The sequence below is a fragment of the Lissotriton helveticus genome, chromosome 3_2 (genome assembly GCF_964261635.1).
Source record: "Lissotriton helveticus chromosome 3_2, aLisHel1.1, whole genome shotgun sequence".
Lineage (NCBI taxonomy): Eukaryota > Metazoa > Chordata > Amphibia > Caudata > Salamandridae > Lissotriton > Lissotriton helveticus.
Genome location: NC_136062.1, coordinates 388,700,343 through 388,714,632, shown reverse-complemented (window position 1 = coordinate 388,714,632; position 14,290 = coordinate 388,700,343). Strand labels below are relative to the sequence as shown.

General features: G+C 45.3%; 1 protein-coding gene across 22 annotated transcripts in view; it reads right to left on the bottom strand.

Annotated features, from left to right (window-relative positions):
* The window catches only part of PPFIA1 (PPFI scaffold protein A1), an 807,831-nt gene that overhangs the window by 494,686 nt on the left and 298,855 nt on the right, over positions 1-14,290 (bottom strand). For all 22 annotated transcript variants that reach the window (XM_078684274.1, XM_078684276.1, XM_078684283.1 and 19 more), the window contains exons 9-10: positions 7,545-7,679; positions 6,053-6,136 (exon numbers count right to left, since the gene is read on the bottom strand). In XM_078684274.1, the coding sequence (XP_078540400.1) occupies positions 6,053-6,136; positions 7,545-7,679 (219 nt within the window). The remainder of the gene's footprint in view (positions 1-6,052; positions 6,137-7,544; positions 7,680-14,290) is intronic.

The window sequence follows — 14,290 nt, the reverse complement described above, 5'->3', positions numbered from 1 at the left end:
GCTGATCTTTTGGTAGGATCCCCTTCTCATAGCTCTCATCGTACATGGCCCGTAGATGAGGCGCGGTTGTGGGAAGTAACCACTTTCAGGGATTCTATAGGGATCCCATTCGGCCCGTTGCTTTTCCCAATTACATTTTGCCCATGGCCTGCTGGATTTCGAGGTCTGTCAGATCCTCGTCTAGGGTCCCTCTTTCACTATCAGAAAGCGTCGGCAAATCACTGTCCGAGAGGAGCAACCGGAAGTCCTCCGCTGAGTATGTGGTGGATAAGGGGTATATTTTTTCCAGGTGGTACACAAATGCTTCCGCTATGTCTTTTGGGTGTGTAATGTGTGACCCATCCCCAAGTGTCAACCGAGGCTCCCATCTCTCACCCTGCTCCCTCCTCTCCAACCAAGCTAGCAGTTTACCCGCCCTGTCTCCCACTTCATAAAGCCTATGTTTAATATGGAGAAGTATGGCCTTCATTTGTTCATTCACCAGGATCCTATACTCTTTTCTGTTTGAGCGTCAGGCGGTGCCTGGCCTCCTCTGAGGGGGTATTGATGCTATTGTTTTCTAAGACTTGGAGCTCGCCTTCTAAGTGGGCTATTTGCTGTTGCCTTTTTCTAGTATATCCTACCTTAAGGGCCAGGGCATGACCTTTGACCACTACCTTAAAGGCCTCCCCTACTATCTGCGCCGATTCCACAGCTCCCACATTTTCTTTGAAGTAGTTGGTGGTCTGGGTGAGTAGTTCCTCCTTGATATCAGGAATTGTCAATAACCAGGAGCTGGGAACTATCACGACTCGCGGCTGACAACCAATATTCGTGAATTCCACCCTTACTGGGGAATTATCTGATATGCCTCTTGGTAGAGCGTGGGGATTGCGGAAGTGACCAATGGATGCAGAATGTGTTCGGAAATAGTCAATGCGGGAGGAACTGTTGTGATCGTTGGCATAATAAGTATATTGTATGCCCGCCTGTTGGAGTGTACGCTACACATCGGTGAGACCAGTGGCTGAAGTGAATTCCTCCGTGTGTGTGTGGGGTCGGGATTGTGGTCGCTGGGGAGATCTATCCCTCCGATCATCCATGGTCAAATTAAAGTCCCCCCCACAGTATCAAGGTGCCTATGGGAAGGTCAGCTAGTATCCTCCCCAGGTCAACCAGCGGCCCCCCCCCTCCCCCCCCCCAACACAGTGCCGGCGGGAGGTACACCAAAACCACATTAATCGCCCTTCCTTTCCATTGCGCCTCCAGGACCGCAAACCTGCCCGGGGGTCTGCCCATGTGCGCGTCGCTGTAAGTGCACGGTTCTTTTTTACCAGGATTCCCGTCCCACGTGATTCAGAGGTGTAGTCAGCATGTACCAGTAATTTGTAACCCCAACGTGCAAGGGCCTTATATTTATTGCCCACCATGTGCATCTCTTGCAATAACACCAGGTCGTGGGCTGCCGTTTCAAGTGTTGCTGCACTATTCCCAGTTTGATTTTGACTCCCATGCCATTCACATTCCAGGTCAACACGGAGGGTGACATTTCCATACTAGCCCCAGTCATCTGATGGCAGTGCCCCTGGACCGGAGTCCCTCGTAACTCTCCATAGCATGGTATTTACAATACGGAGGTGTGACCCCCCATGCACATATTGGCCTGAACAGAAGCACACAGACAGCAACACAAGTTACCATAATTAGAACAGACGAGAACACCCTGCCTAGGGATATAATGGCCCTTACTAGAGGGTCCAAATGATATATACTTTTCAACACGATTCTTAATCAAAAAGTGGGTTGATATAAATACTCTGTGTATCAGGTAGTTTTGCTCGGCACTCGGGTATACATCACCGTTTCTGTATGAAAAAGGAAGTAATACAACCACATTATGGTGACGTGTCCTAGATCTCTTTGATAAAGTTGTCCACAAGGTTGTGCAATATACATACCGGGACCATCAGTGTGCACCGCGATACCCCGTTTCCTGTCAGATGGGATGACCCTCACTCTGGATCCTGCTAGTGTGGTTGCTACTGGGTAGGTCTTAATGTAGTGATATTAATTCCTTATTTGCACTTTATTATCAGATCAGGATCTGTTCTTTTTTTATGCTCTAAAATATATCATGTGAAATCTAAGGATAATTTATCTCTCATCCTTTAAAAAAATTGTTGTGTGATATCAATTACAAGAAAAATAAAAACATATATTTTCCTAATATATCTTTGGTGGAGCCTGCTTGAATTGACCATGTTGTTTGCTGTGTACTGTGTTAGCCTCTGGTTTAATCACCCCAGTTCATATATCATTTGGACCCTCTAGTAAGGGCCATTATATCCCTAGGCAGGGTGTTCTCGTCTGTTCTAATTATGGTTTCTTTCCCCCCTATGGCCTGCCTATATCACTAAGGATCCCACGGGGAACCCCCTTCTTTTGTATATAGCAACACAAGTTACGTCTAACTTCCCTGTAAGGTTGCTTTCAGTGGTAGGAATGCAATACAACAAACAGACCTAAGAAACTCTCCTACACGAGCCCTTTATTCTAACGATCTATAACATAGATTCCATCTAGGGCACTCCAAATTACCAAAAAAAAAAACAATTGTTTCCTTTTACTTTTATTTCATTTTATTTATTCATCTTTATCATTCTTATAAATTATTTTTCTCTTTTTTCTTTTTTCTTTGATACTATTTTCTTTTTCAAAGAACAATTTTTTTTTAAAATATTCTTTCTTTACAGAATTTACAATTTTACACAATTATTTACACATAAGACATCTAACAATTAACATTCATACCTGGGTAAATAAAACATGCAAACAATCTCATACCTGCATACTACATACATACTATTCACACAATACACTATATCTGAACGAGTTGACACGTTTCCGTTATTTATCTATAGTTCACATAGTTCCGTAGGATTCAATAGACTTGGTCAACGCGTTTCGGTGGAATAAATGTTGTTGACAACCACCCGTCAGAGAGGTTGCATAGAGATCTCTAACCCAGGAATATTATCTACTGTGTGTGACACTTTTGTTTTTATCCAACTAGAAATCCTGTTTATACTTCAGCCTATTCTTGCACTAGCTTTTTACTTCTTGAGTGAGGTATAGCTTCGGTGTGAATTTTTATTCTTTTTAATTCTCTGGTTGTTCGCTCTTTTATCAGAGTTCCTTCCGTTGTACTTGCATTCTCCCAACCATCTGATATTTATCTAGGATTATTCGCCTTTATTTCTTTTCCTTTTGGTTATCAATCCCAAACTTCTTCAAGCTGCGCAATAAGTCTTCCTTTTTCCATAATCATCAGAGCCAGTGACAGCATCCGTCCACGCCTTCAGGAATGCAATACAACAGCACTGGATTTGTGGATTGCATATTCAAACAATCATAACTCCCCAAACCCCTCCTCCCAAACTGCCACCCCTCCCTGCCCTCCTGCCAGTGGATTTAAAACTACCCACACCCCAACTAGGCAGAGTGCCTCTTCCCCCCCCGCCCGAATGTTTGTAGGTGCAGGCTGGCAGCTCTCAGTCCATCGCATTAGTCTGAATCCACCGTGTTACTCAATACAGTGACCAAGGTCTGCCCTCCGGCGTCCCTCATGTCACCCCTCCACTCCGCAGTGCTTGTCATACACATGCAAGAGTATTTAGTATATCTCTTGGCTTACAGTAGCGCTCCAGTCATGAGCAACATTCAATGGTCCCCCCCCCTTTCTCCAACACCAATAGGCCACTCATCTGAGAACAGTACGTGTCTGCCCCAATTCGTGGATCAGTATGACCCTCGGAGCGCCGTCTCTCTCATGTCCACCTGGGAGTGGGCTTCTGCTTGTGCTTTCTCCCGATCGGAGTTGTTTGGTCGGAGTCCACCTGTTCGTCCCCTGCGCGGGCCATCCTCTCTGCGCCAGCCTTCAAACTAGTCCCAAGCGTCTTCCGGTGAGGAAAAGAACCACAGCTTCCTCTCTGATTCAAAGCGCAGTTTCGCTGGAAAGAGCATGGCAGATTTCACTTCCCGCTCACAAAGCTCTTTTTTCACGGCCAGAAAGCTACGTCATTTGGCCTGGATCTTTCCTGTGAAGTCGGGGAAGAACGTGACCACATTGTTGTCCAATTTGAGCAGTGGATTAGCTTGTGCCATCTGCAATATTACTTCCTGGTCTCTATAGTTGAAGACTCGAGCGATAAGTGGACGTGGTGGTGCACCTAGCCTAGGGCGCCCTCTGGGGACCCGGTGTGCTCTTTCAATAGAGAAATAGCTTGAAAGCCTTTTAGACTGCAGGTGATCAAGAATTAACTCTTCCACGTAGAGATCCATCATAGGCCCCTCCGCGCGTTCCGGCACACCTAGGATGCGTATGTTGTTTCTCTTTGCAGTCCCTTTATAGTTGTCCAGCTGTTTTGTCATCATCGCCTGCTGATCTTACAGCTCGCTTACTTGTTTTTGGAGTTAGGATGTATCAGTCTGTAGCGCAGCCGTTGTGACCACAAGATCGTTGACTTTGTCATCCATTTGGCGGAAATGATCACGGAGTAAGGACATTTCCACGTTTACGGAGTCAATTTGGGCTTATAGGGAGGTACGTATTCCCGTAACGGCTGCCATTAGATCATGGAGCGTGAGATCTTGTTGTGGTGGAGGGCTGCTTCTGTTATCTTCAGCTTCCGCCTGCACCTTGTCCTGTACGCTCGCAGGGTCACGAGGTATATCACTTTTGAGGGGTATCGTGGGTAAACTCCTGCTATAGGCAGGGGGGCCAAAGCTACCCCCCTCCTTCCTTGGCGTGTTTGTGTTTCCAGCAGCAGGTCGCCATGAGCCCTTCTACTTTCAGGAGAGCCTTGACTTGTCCAAGAGACCTCTGTGTGTCCCAACGGGTGGCAGCCCTGCGATGCCCCCCTGGCGCTGTTTTCATCTTGGTCTCTACACTTGTGTGTTCGGAGGGGGTGAGGGGCACCACAACGCTCTCCCTACTGGAGTCCAATGTTAAGGTGCACTCCCCACGCTCCGGGACTTCAGCGGGAGCAAGGGGGGCAATGCACGGGGCCCGTTGTATTGTGTCCCGGCCTCACAGGCTCTGCAGGCCTCTCCCGCCGGGGCCTCGATTTCTGGATGCTCCACTGCTCTTGCGCTGCTCCGCTCCCACTCACTTACCGCCTTGGCGCCCGGAGCACTGCCTTCACTTTCTGCCGTTCCGCCGTCTCCCTGCTGTTATTATTATTAAGCAACAAAGCATGTCTTTAGCTCATTCCCGGAGCAAGGTTAAGTATTGATGGCAAAACTAGCCCCATGCTGGGAATTTGGGCAAGAGGGCTGAGGAACTAGTTTACTAAGAAAGAGGGTGTCTGCATAAATTTGAGTGAGTGATGGGCCAATGGAGCGAGGGCATGACAGACAGGGAATTAGATGAGTAGAAAGAGGGAGGCCGACACCAGTGCATGAAGTGAGGCGGGGACTTCAAGGCTGTGTGCTGAAATCCATGCTCTTTAATTTCTATCTGATGATCCAGCAGTGTCTAAACTAGAGCCAATTTGTTTCGATCAAGGGTAGGTGATTTTCCTATTTATTCACTGCTGTATACAATGGCACAGCCAGTGTGAGCATTCCATCTTTGGAGTACAATGGCAGAAGAGTGCTCTGAAGTGTTATGTGGAAAACAAGTGAATAATCAACTCCTAGCAAAATACCAAGATCCAAGTCTGGAAAGTGAAGAATGCATAGTGACTTATGATTCACCGGTAGTGTTGACTGTACGTTTGGAAAAAATAGGTTCAAGATTGTTACAACTTAAATAGCATCAGAAATGGGATACGGAATTATTAAAACAAGATCATTGGTATGCTCTTTAAAACAATATAAATAAGAGCCTGTCTGAATGCCTGGACAGTGACCCATCCAAATCTTTACAAACTGATCTGAAACAAATTGATTTGCCAGAATTTCTGTTGAATAGCTTATAACATACAAGTAACAATTGGTCTGTGAAACATTTGTGCTTCAGAAAATTATTATAATAGGACAAAATAGTATATATTGGGTTAAATCCACATACCCTTTGCAATTCCTGATTCTTTTCTTCCAGTTGAGCTTCCATCTGTCGTAACCTTTCTTCAATGTTACCGTGCCTTTCTTCTGCCTGACAATTCAAAGACATGCATTAAAATCCATCACTATCAAATCGGATACCTTCTCTGAGAGATTTTGAACTTGCTTAGTGTCTACTGGCATGCCAGAGGGCACACTCACTCTTTTGGGACTAAACTTATTTTGCTCATGGATGTTTGCAAAAATTGGCACTGTTGTGATGTGTGGTTTAAAAGAGAAAAAAAAGGAAACCAGTCATTCGAAGCGGAGAACGATAACCACTTTGTTACCACTTTGTTTAAATTGGGCATTTTGTCAGAAGACAGGCTGGAAACAGTGCGATGTACTATGGGTCAGGATTTGGTTCCTTACCAACATCTTAATGACATCACCATCTCCCTATTGTCAGTATCGAATACTGAATAAATAAACAAAGGGCACCTTAGTGTTTATACACAGTAATCATAATGACACACACATAGCGATGATTTTTCATTGCACATCTATGGGCTACAAAAGCTTACCGTTTTGTAATGTTCAACAAAAATACAATGAAAACGGATGAGAAAGCAACAAGCAGAGAGCATGCTCTGGAGTGAAGGGCAGGTGCTTATTATATGCAATGCAGAGCCCACTTACAAGGTGTAGTGCAGAGGGCAGTTTAGAATTAAATGGCGTGTCATTATGCTAATGAATGAGTTCATGGTTTGCCTACTTTCCTTAGTTAGCCATCAGTAAAAAGCAATGAGAAGCCAAGCAGTTACAGCGACGAAAGAGCAAGTTCTACCTTCCTAAGCATGGAAGTATGTCCCAACTGTTTAGCCTCCTTAGCAGCAGAAGATAAAAGAATCATACTACACAGTCAGAAAGGGGTAGGAAAAATGAGAGAAAGAACTGTAACTAAGACTTTAGAAACAGGTTCAAGATTCAGTAAATAACTCTGCTTCAAATAGCAAATGAGTTTATTACAGCTACATGGATTAGGTTTATTGGAAAACCTGCCATGGGCTACTAGTTTCAAACTTTGTCTTGGAATAAACAAATACAGCAGCAGTAAGTCCCAGTTACTATCATGCCTCTGAGCTCATAGTAGGGAAGAGAAATGAATATTAAGCTGTATTGACATTTACACAAGAAAGACAGAAAAGCACCTATTTTTTTTTCCATTTCTGTTAAGACAAGTGATTATATATTAATATGAACAGGCAGTTCACAAGACGTGAAGCAGGACACATTTGATGCACATTTGTGACCATTTAAAATCACAATATAGAACATGGCTAATCAACACAACCAACATGAAGGGATGAAGACTGAGGTTAAAGCACACATATACAGAGTCCTAATCAGACAAATACTGGCACCAAATTACAAGACCAGGGTAATAAAAAAGGAAAATACTGTTTGCATAGACAATGAGTTCGGCAAGGTTTTCTAACTAACCGTGCATTTAAACATACCTTTGAAAGGGCAGCCACTCGCTGTGCCAGCTCTGCCTCTACCTCTGGCAGAGTCTCTGCTTTCCTTAAAGTCTGTTGCAGTTTTTGCTCTGCCAGTTCCAGGCGTTCCTGTATCTGACGATTCTTTTCTTCACTCTGGTGGAGAAAAAACACCTCAATCACTCTTCTAGATTTAGCTGTTCTCTTGCAACTCCAAGTAAGGCAGCAGGAGAAACAGAGCACAACACTCAAGAGAAACACTAAGTGAAATAAATGGCAGTAATAGACAACAAGCACTTTTACCTTCATAAAACCCAAGTCGCTGAGGGTTCGTTACTAATGAAAACCAGTAGCTCAATATTCCTCAAAATTATTTGGTATCCTACACCTCAATTCATAGATTAAGAAGAATTTGCAATTCACCAAATTAACAAGTTATGTGCCTTCGGTAACGCCGTTTCTGGTGGATGCTCTTTTTTAGCCATAGATGACTCACCTTTAGAATACTTCCAGGTGTCACACTGGAGCTGAACTGCTTTAGAGCATGCACAATAGTGTCAGCTTCCATATTATTCACTTCTGTGCCCTCAGAGGTGGATCAGCTGTGACAAAATGAGTTCTAGTCTACTGAAAAACTAACTTGGCTCATGGTGTGATGAATCTACGGTTGGCGAGTATATACTAATATGAGTGTTACCAAAGATAACTAACTTGCTCTTCTGTTGGATACTTTTAACTGCAGTTTCCTCACCTTTAGAACAGATTTCTAAGCAGTACTGAACAAAAGGAGGAGTGGACTCAAGATGAAAAATCCTGCAGGACCAAGCAGGCACAAGGACTCTCTTTGTACCTGGCTGGCAAGGCTGAAGTGCCTGATAAAGGTCTTAACTTGCTCCTTCTTGGCCTGGGAATTGCATGTCTTCACCAGCCTCGGCAGAGGCCTATTTCGTGGTGCCTTTCCTTTACTTGCACTGGCAAACCCCAGAAAATACTGATCATAAACACACTGCTCTTACATGTGATCTATGTAGAAACTAACAGTTTATGGGGTCAAGACAATTGAGTCTGGTAGGATGGGATTGTTCCATGTGAAAGAAAAAACACTAAGCTGAAAAGCAGTCTGGGTTCTCAACACCAATTTGTTACGAAAAAGTTGGTGGTGTACAGTGGATGCACTGACAGCACCTACAGTTCGCTGACAAGGCGCGTGGAAGGGACAGGAATGAATAACTGTCCTGATGATCAAACACCTTAAGGGATGGCTGTGTATGGGCTCGAACAACATGCTCATGAGAATCTTGAGGACCAAATTAAGGTCCAAGTGAGGCATGATTAAGAGTGCCAAGGAAAGCATTTGCATCTATCCTTTCAGCCGACAGCTACAGCTTTTTGGGTAAACAGAAAAAAAGTAACAGAACAGGCTGAAATATAACCCTTAACGTAGTCCAATAATGAAAAACGAATGATGTTTGATTATTTGGTATGCTGGGCGTCCAAGTTCATCAGGCCACAAAGGGATCTTGACGAGGAGTGCCCGACTACTCGGATCACATCTACTACTTCTGATGAAGAATCAAAACTGTTCAGTTGTTGCCATTCAATTTCAATATATGGAGGTGTAGACAACTGTGCCCTGTTGCCGATAGGGCAGCTGGATTGGAGGGCAAAAGCTCAGCTCAAGAGTTATGGGCACCACACTCTACTGCCCAATCCATACCTATCGAGAGCGCTTGGGCCTAGTCTGTCCCGGCTTTCTTCAGAACTCAAAGTAGAGAAGGCAATGGTGGAAATGCCTACAGTAGGCCTGTGGTCCATTGTAGGAGAGATAAGTCTCCTGATGACCTACTTGGGGTAAACCTCAAGCATGCAGTAGTCTTGGTGCTAATCGTTCTCCGACGGTCCGCAAAGATGCAGTCAGGGTTCGCCCCACTGGTAAAAAATGCCATGAGACATCCAGAGATAATGAGAGAAGTGTGTGCCACCAAACAATGCCTGCTCAATTTGTCTGCTGTGGCATTGAGAGACCTAACCAGGGAGTTAGTCACCTAGTGCAGGAATCTTGCTCTGTATATGCTATACCAAAGTAAAGTATAGTGTGCACAAAGTACAGTTGAACCCCAGTGGTATAGCAGAGGCTAAAGTATATAATACCTTACCCTCTTTTGCGCTGGTGTGGTTGAGCAGTGAGGCTTCTCAGAGGGCAGTGTTAAGCATTTGTAGTATACACTCAGGCAAGAAATGATTATTTTGTTATTTTTATTTCTAGAACCAAGAATTACTTAGCAGCAGACAAGTTATACATTTCAAACAATGTTACTTTCCAGCAGACAGTGAAGGCTGGTTTGGTAGGAACTAGCCAGGCCTTCGTAGTTCCCTCTTCAAGGCCCCTGCCCAGGATGTGCTTTATTTACAGACCGAGAGAGCAGAGGGCTCTCTACCCAGGGGCCCAGAAATATTGTCTGGTGTTGCAGATGGCTGGGAGCCAGTCAGAAACCCCACCAGAGTTGGTAGTTTTTCAGGTGGTATCTCCAAGATGCCCTCTGTGTGTATTTTTCATTAAATCCACCACTGGCATCAGAGTGGGTTTAATGCGCTATAGAAAGTTGATACCAAACTACCCAAGATTCAGTAAAGCCATTATGGAGCTGTGGAGTTTGTGTTGACAAACTCCCGCGCATGCACTCAAAATGGCTTCACTGCACTAACGAGGTCTGTGAATAGCACAGACACTATTGGAGCATATTGCTCTTGCAGCTATGTCCGCCCAGACAAGCGGACATCAGTTTTATTCAACGCAAGAAGCACAGAGCCATGAAGCAACTGACACAGTTGTGTGCAGAACTAGGGCCCTGAAGAGAGGAGCAACCCTAGCCCTACAATATTAGTCAGCAAAGCGAAGAGGCATAGGTGGGGCTGTAAGAATCTGCAGCTAGATAGTCTATACCAGTTAATGCATTACCGAATGTAAGTAACTTGTTTATTTCATAGAGACTTCTAGCTGCAGATTCCTTACCTTTAAATTAGATACCCAAGCAATAATATCCCGGAGGTGGGCTGTGGACCAATACCTTAAACTAGAAAGTCTTGCAGGACCGAGCAGGCAAGTGGCCATCTCTGCGGACCTGACCATCCAGGAAGTGTTTTGAAAACGTGTGCAATGACACCATTTCATTTGAGGAATGCTTCTGAGTTGCTGTCTTTTAGGAAGGGACTAAAGACATGGCTATCTAATCTGTAAGCCTGCGCAAGGACTGGAAATATGACATCTAGTGTACACTGTGTACCGATTCTTTAAGCGCCTAGACGCCCTCGGATAGCAGTGCGCTATATAAATACTTAAATAAATAAAAATAAAATAAATGTTGCCGCCCAGATGTTTTGGATTGGGACATCCCAAGCCAAGGCCGAAGTCGCAGGCCTTTCTCCCTAGTGAAATGTGCCCTTAAACCCTAAGGGGGTTGCTTCTTTTCCAGGGAATAGCAGATCTGGACCCAGCGAGAAATAGTCCGTTTCTGCTCTTTGCTCCCATGTACCCCCTAAAGTTGGTCATCCAGCGGAATTCTTTGAGTGGTCAAGGTAGAACGACAATACTCTATTTGGGTCCAGTCAGTGTTTCAATTTAGATACACGTATATAGGTTTCCCGAATCATGCCCTTATATAGGCACAACTTTCATTGCCCTTATTTAGGCATAGGATTCCAGTCCGTATTTAGGCATCAGCCATGCAAACCAAATACAGGCATGGTCACCTACATCCGTCCATCCCACATCACAACGATTTCTAAGAAACCAGTCCCTTAAGCCATGGGACATTCCCTGCTTGGATTATTGATATCTCCAAGAACTCATTTATTATGCATGAACACTTATTCCTTAGGGGTTTATTCAGGACGTTCCTCTGCCCGACATTTACGTCAATACTGTCAATCCTATATATTTTCAAGGTATAAATATACCTGCACTTACAATGGCAAACCACGGCTCGGCTGCACTGCTCGACACAGCAAGTTCGGAAGGAATTCGGGTCTACGCCTGACGCACGGACCAGATGCTCTCATTCTCCCCGCAGAGAATCCAGATCCAGTGATTCTGACTCCCTTTGCAGGGTGTTAGAGATCGAGACCCGCAAGAGATTCCAACCTCGTTCATTCTAAAGGTATGGAGCAGACTAGAACCTAGAGGGACTTCTGGCAAATACGAACGATAGCTAAACTAGACTATAGAAAAACAGCACCAACTTCTTACCCTGTACTACACTTGGGTTAGGTACACTGGGGTAGAACTATTTAGAAGCACCAGATGTGTACACATTTTAGCATGTGTTATTTGTGCATGTTTTTTATGAATACATGTCAGAGCTACAACTCATGCTATTGCAGTATTATTTTATCTTCCTGCTAACGCTGTACGTATTATACTTCACATTGTGTCTTACGATTGTAGCAGTTCATATCTCTTGCACGAGAAATAAGACTGTTCAATAAACCCTTTTTATTGAAACGCCCGTCTACCTATTTACCTCAACTCTGTAAAAACGTAGCATGCACGATTGACTGAGTGAAATGGTTATCTATTGTTTCCATGATTTTGAGAACTGTTCCGACTTTAAAGGGAAACAAAGTTGTCATGTTTATGTGGTTGTCAGAGACTAATCCCTTCTTGTTCGTTCGAGAAGTTTCTAGTGACCTCTGAGCTAGCTAGCACACACAAGTAATTAAGTTTTATGTACTCGATAGAGACATACTGACTTCAGTCCTATGTCAAAACTATAGTGTTTATTATTCCAATGCGCAGAGCCTATAAGGGGTATAGGAACTACATTACAGCTCCTCTTCCAAAAAGGGATGCGAGGGAGCAAAGAAGCTTAGCAATGTAATGGATTGACCCAGATGGAATGAGGTCACAACTATTGGCAACCAAGAAGCCCAGGTGCGCGGCACCTCTTTGTCCGGAAAGGACATTAGCTAGGGAGGCGAGCAAGATAACGCCTGAAACTCACTCACCCTCCGAGCTGATGAAATCGCCACTAAGAAGGCTTGTTTTGATGGTCAACAGCGGAGGGGACAATTGTGTAGAGGCTACGACAGGGCACACATCAGGTAGGTGAGGAAGAAATTAAAGTCCCACTGTAGCCAGCCATCTTAAAAATCTATGTACAATAGGAGACTTGAAGAGAGCGTTGGTCTGGCAGCCGCAAAAAGGCAGATGGAGCAGAGAGATAACCCCAGAGAGTTCGCAAAGCAAAGGCCTGTTGGGCAAGGGTTAGAATGAATAGAAGGACAGTAGAAAAAGAAGCAGAAAGGGGGTCAATAGACTTGTGTACACTATAATACAAATTTCTGCCAACGGCAGGCGTATACCGTCTTAGTGGAGGGCCGCCTGGCCACCCGAATAACTTTACAAACCTCAGGAGGAAGGTCAAAAGCCATCAACTGCAGGCGCTCAATCTCCATGCATGGAGGAGCAGAGTTGGCAGGTTTGGGTGAAGAACCCTGCTCTGCTGCTGCGACAGAAGATCCACCCGAATGGGCAACTTGTCCGGAGGATCAATGCTCATCTTCAGAAGCTCTGGAATAACAGACTCTCCTCACCCAGTCCAGAGCCAGAAGAATGACTATGGCCCTGTCGCTCCTGAACTTCTTCAGAATCCTAGGCAGAAGCGGTATGGGCGGGAAGGCGTTTAGCAGGCCGGAACTCCACTTGTGAAGAAAGGCATCACCGGGCAATAGCCATCTTGGAAACTCCAGCAAGAAGTAGTGCAGACACTGGGCGTTCTCTGTGGAGGCGGACAAATCCAACCAAGGGTCTCCCTACTGTTAAAAGAAATCTTGCACAGAGAAGCAGGGCCTCTCGACAATGGGTCCACGACCTCACCCCACCCTGCTGTTTGTACCACATGGCGGTGGTGTTGTCCGTGAACACCTGCACTAGCTTTTCCTTGACAGAGAGAAGAAATGCTTTCAATGCCAATAAAATCGCTCGGCGCTCCAACAGATTTATGTGGAGCTCTGACTCTGCTGTAGACCAGTGTCCCCTGAACTCCAACTCTCCCAGATCGCCGTCCATTTCAGAAGTGACGCATCTGTTACCACTGTGAATTCTGGTTGGGAAGGGGGAGGGGTTTGCAGATTACCCAATCGCGGTACGTAAGCTATCACTGCAGATCTCACAGTTCCTTCCGCGTTCTGGACCATGTCGGTAAGACTTCCTCAATGCAGTGCCCACTAGAACTTCAGGTCCCACTGCAGAGCCCGAATACACCACCTGGCATGCTTTACCAACAGGATGCAAGAAGCCAGGAGGCCCAACAGCCTCCGAGTCAGGCTCACCAAAATCCAGGATAGAGGCCGAAACATCAGAATCATAAACTGAATATCCTGGACTTGCTGCTCGGGAGGATAGGCCCAAAACAGCACTGTGTCCAGAACTGTTCATATGAAAGGGAGCGCCTGAGAAGGAGTCAGGTGTCACTACGGCATGTCTATAGAGAACCCCAGCGAATGCAGGAGGTACGCCATAGTCGGAAATGGGAGACGAATACTTGAGACAAGGACATCTTCAACAGCCAGTCGTCGAGGTAAGGGAACACTGACACCCCTAACCAGAGCATATGAGCTGCGACCACCACCATCATCCTGGTGAACACCCGAGGGGCACTGTAAGGCCGTAGGGGAGCACGGTAAACTGAAAGTGCTCGCTGCCTACCTTGAATCGCAAGTAAAGCCTGTGGCTCGGCAGGATGGGGATGTGAAAATACGCATCCTGC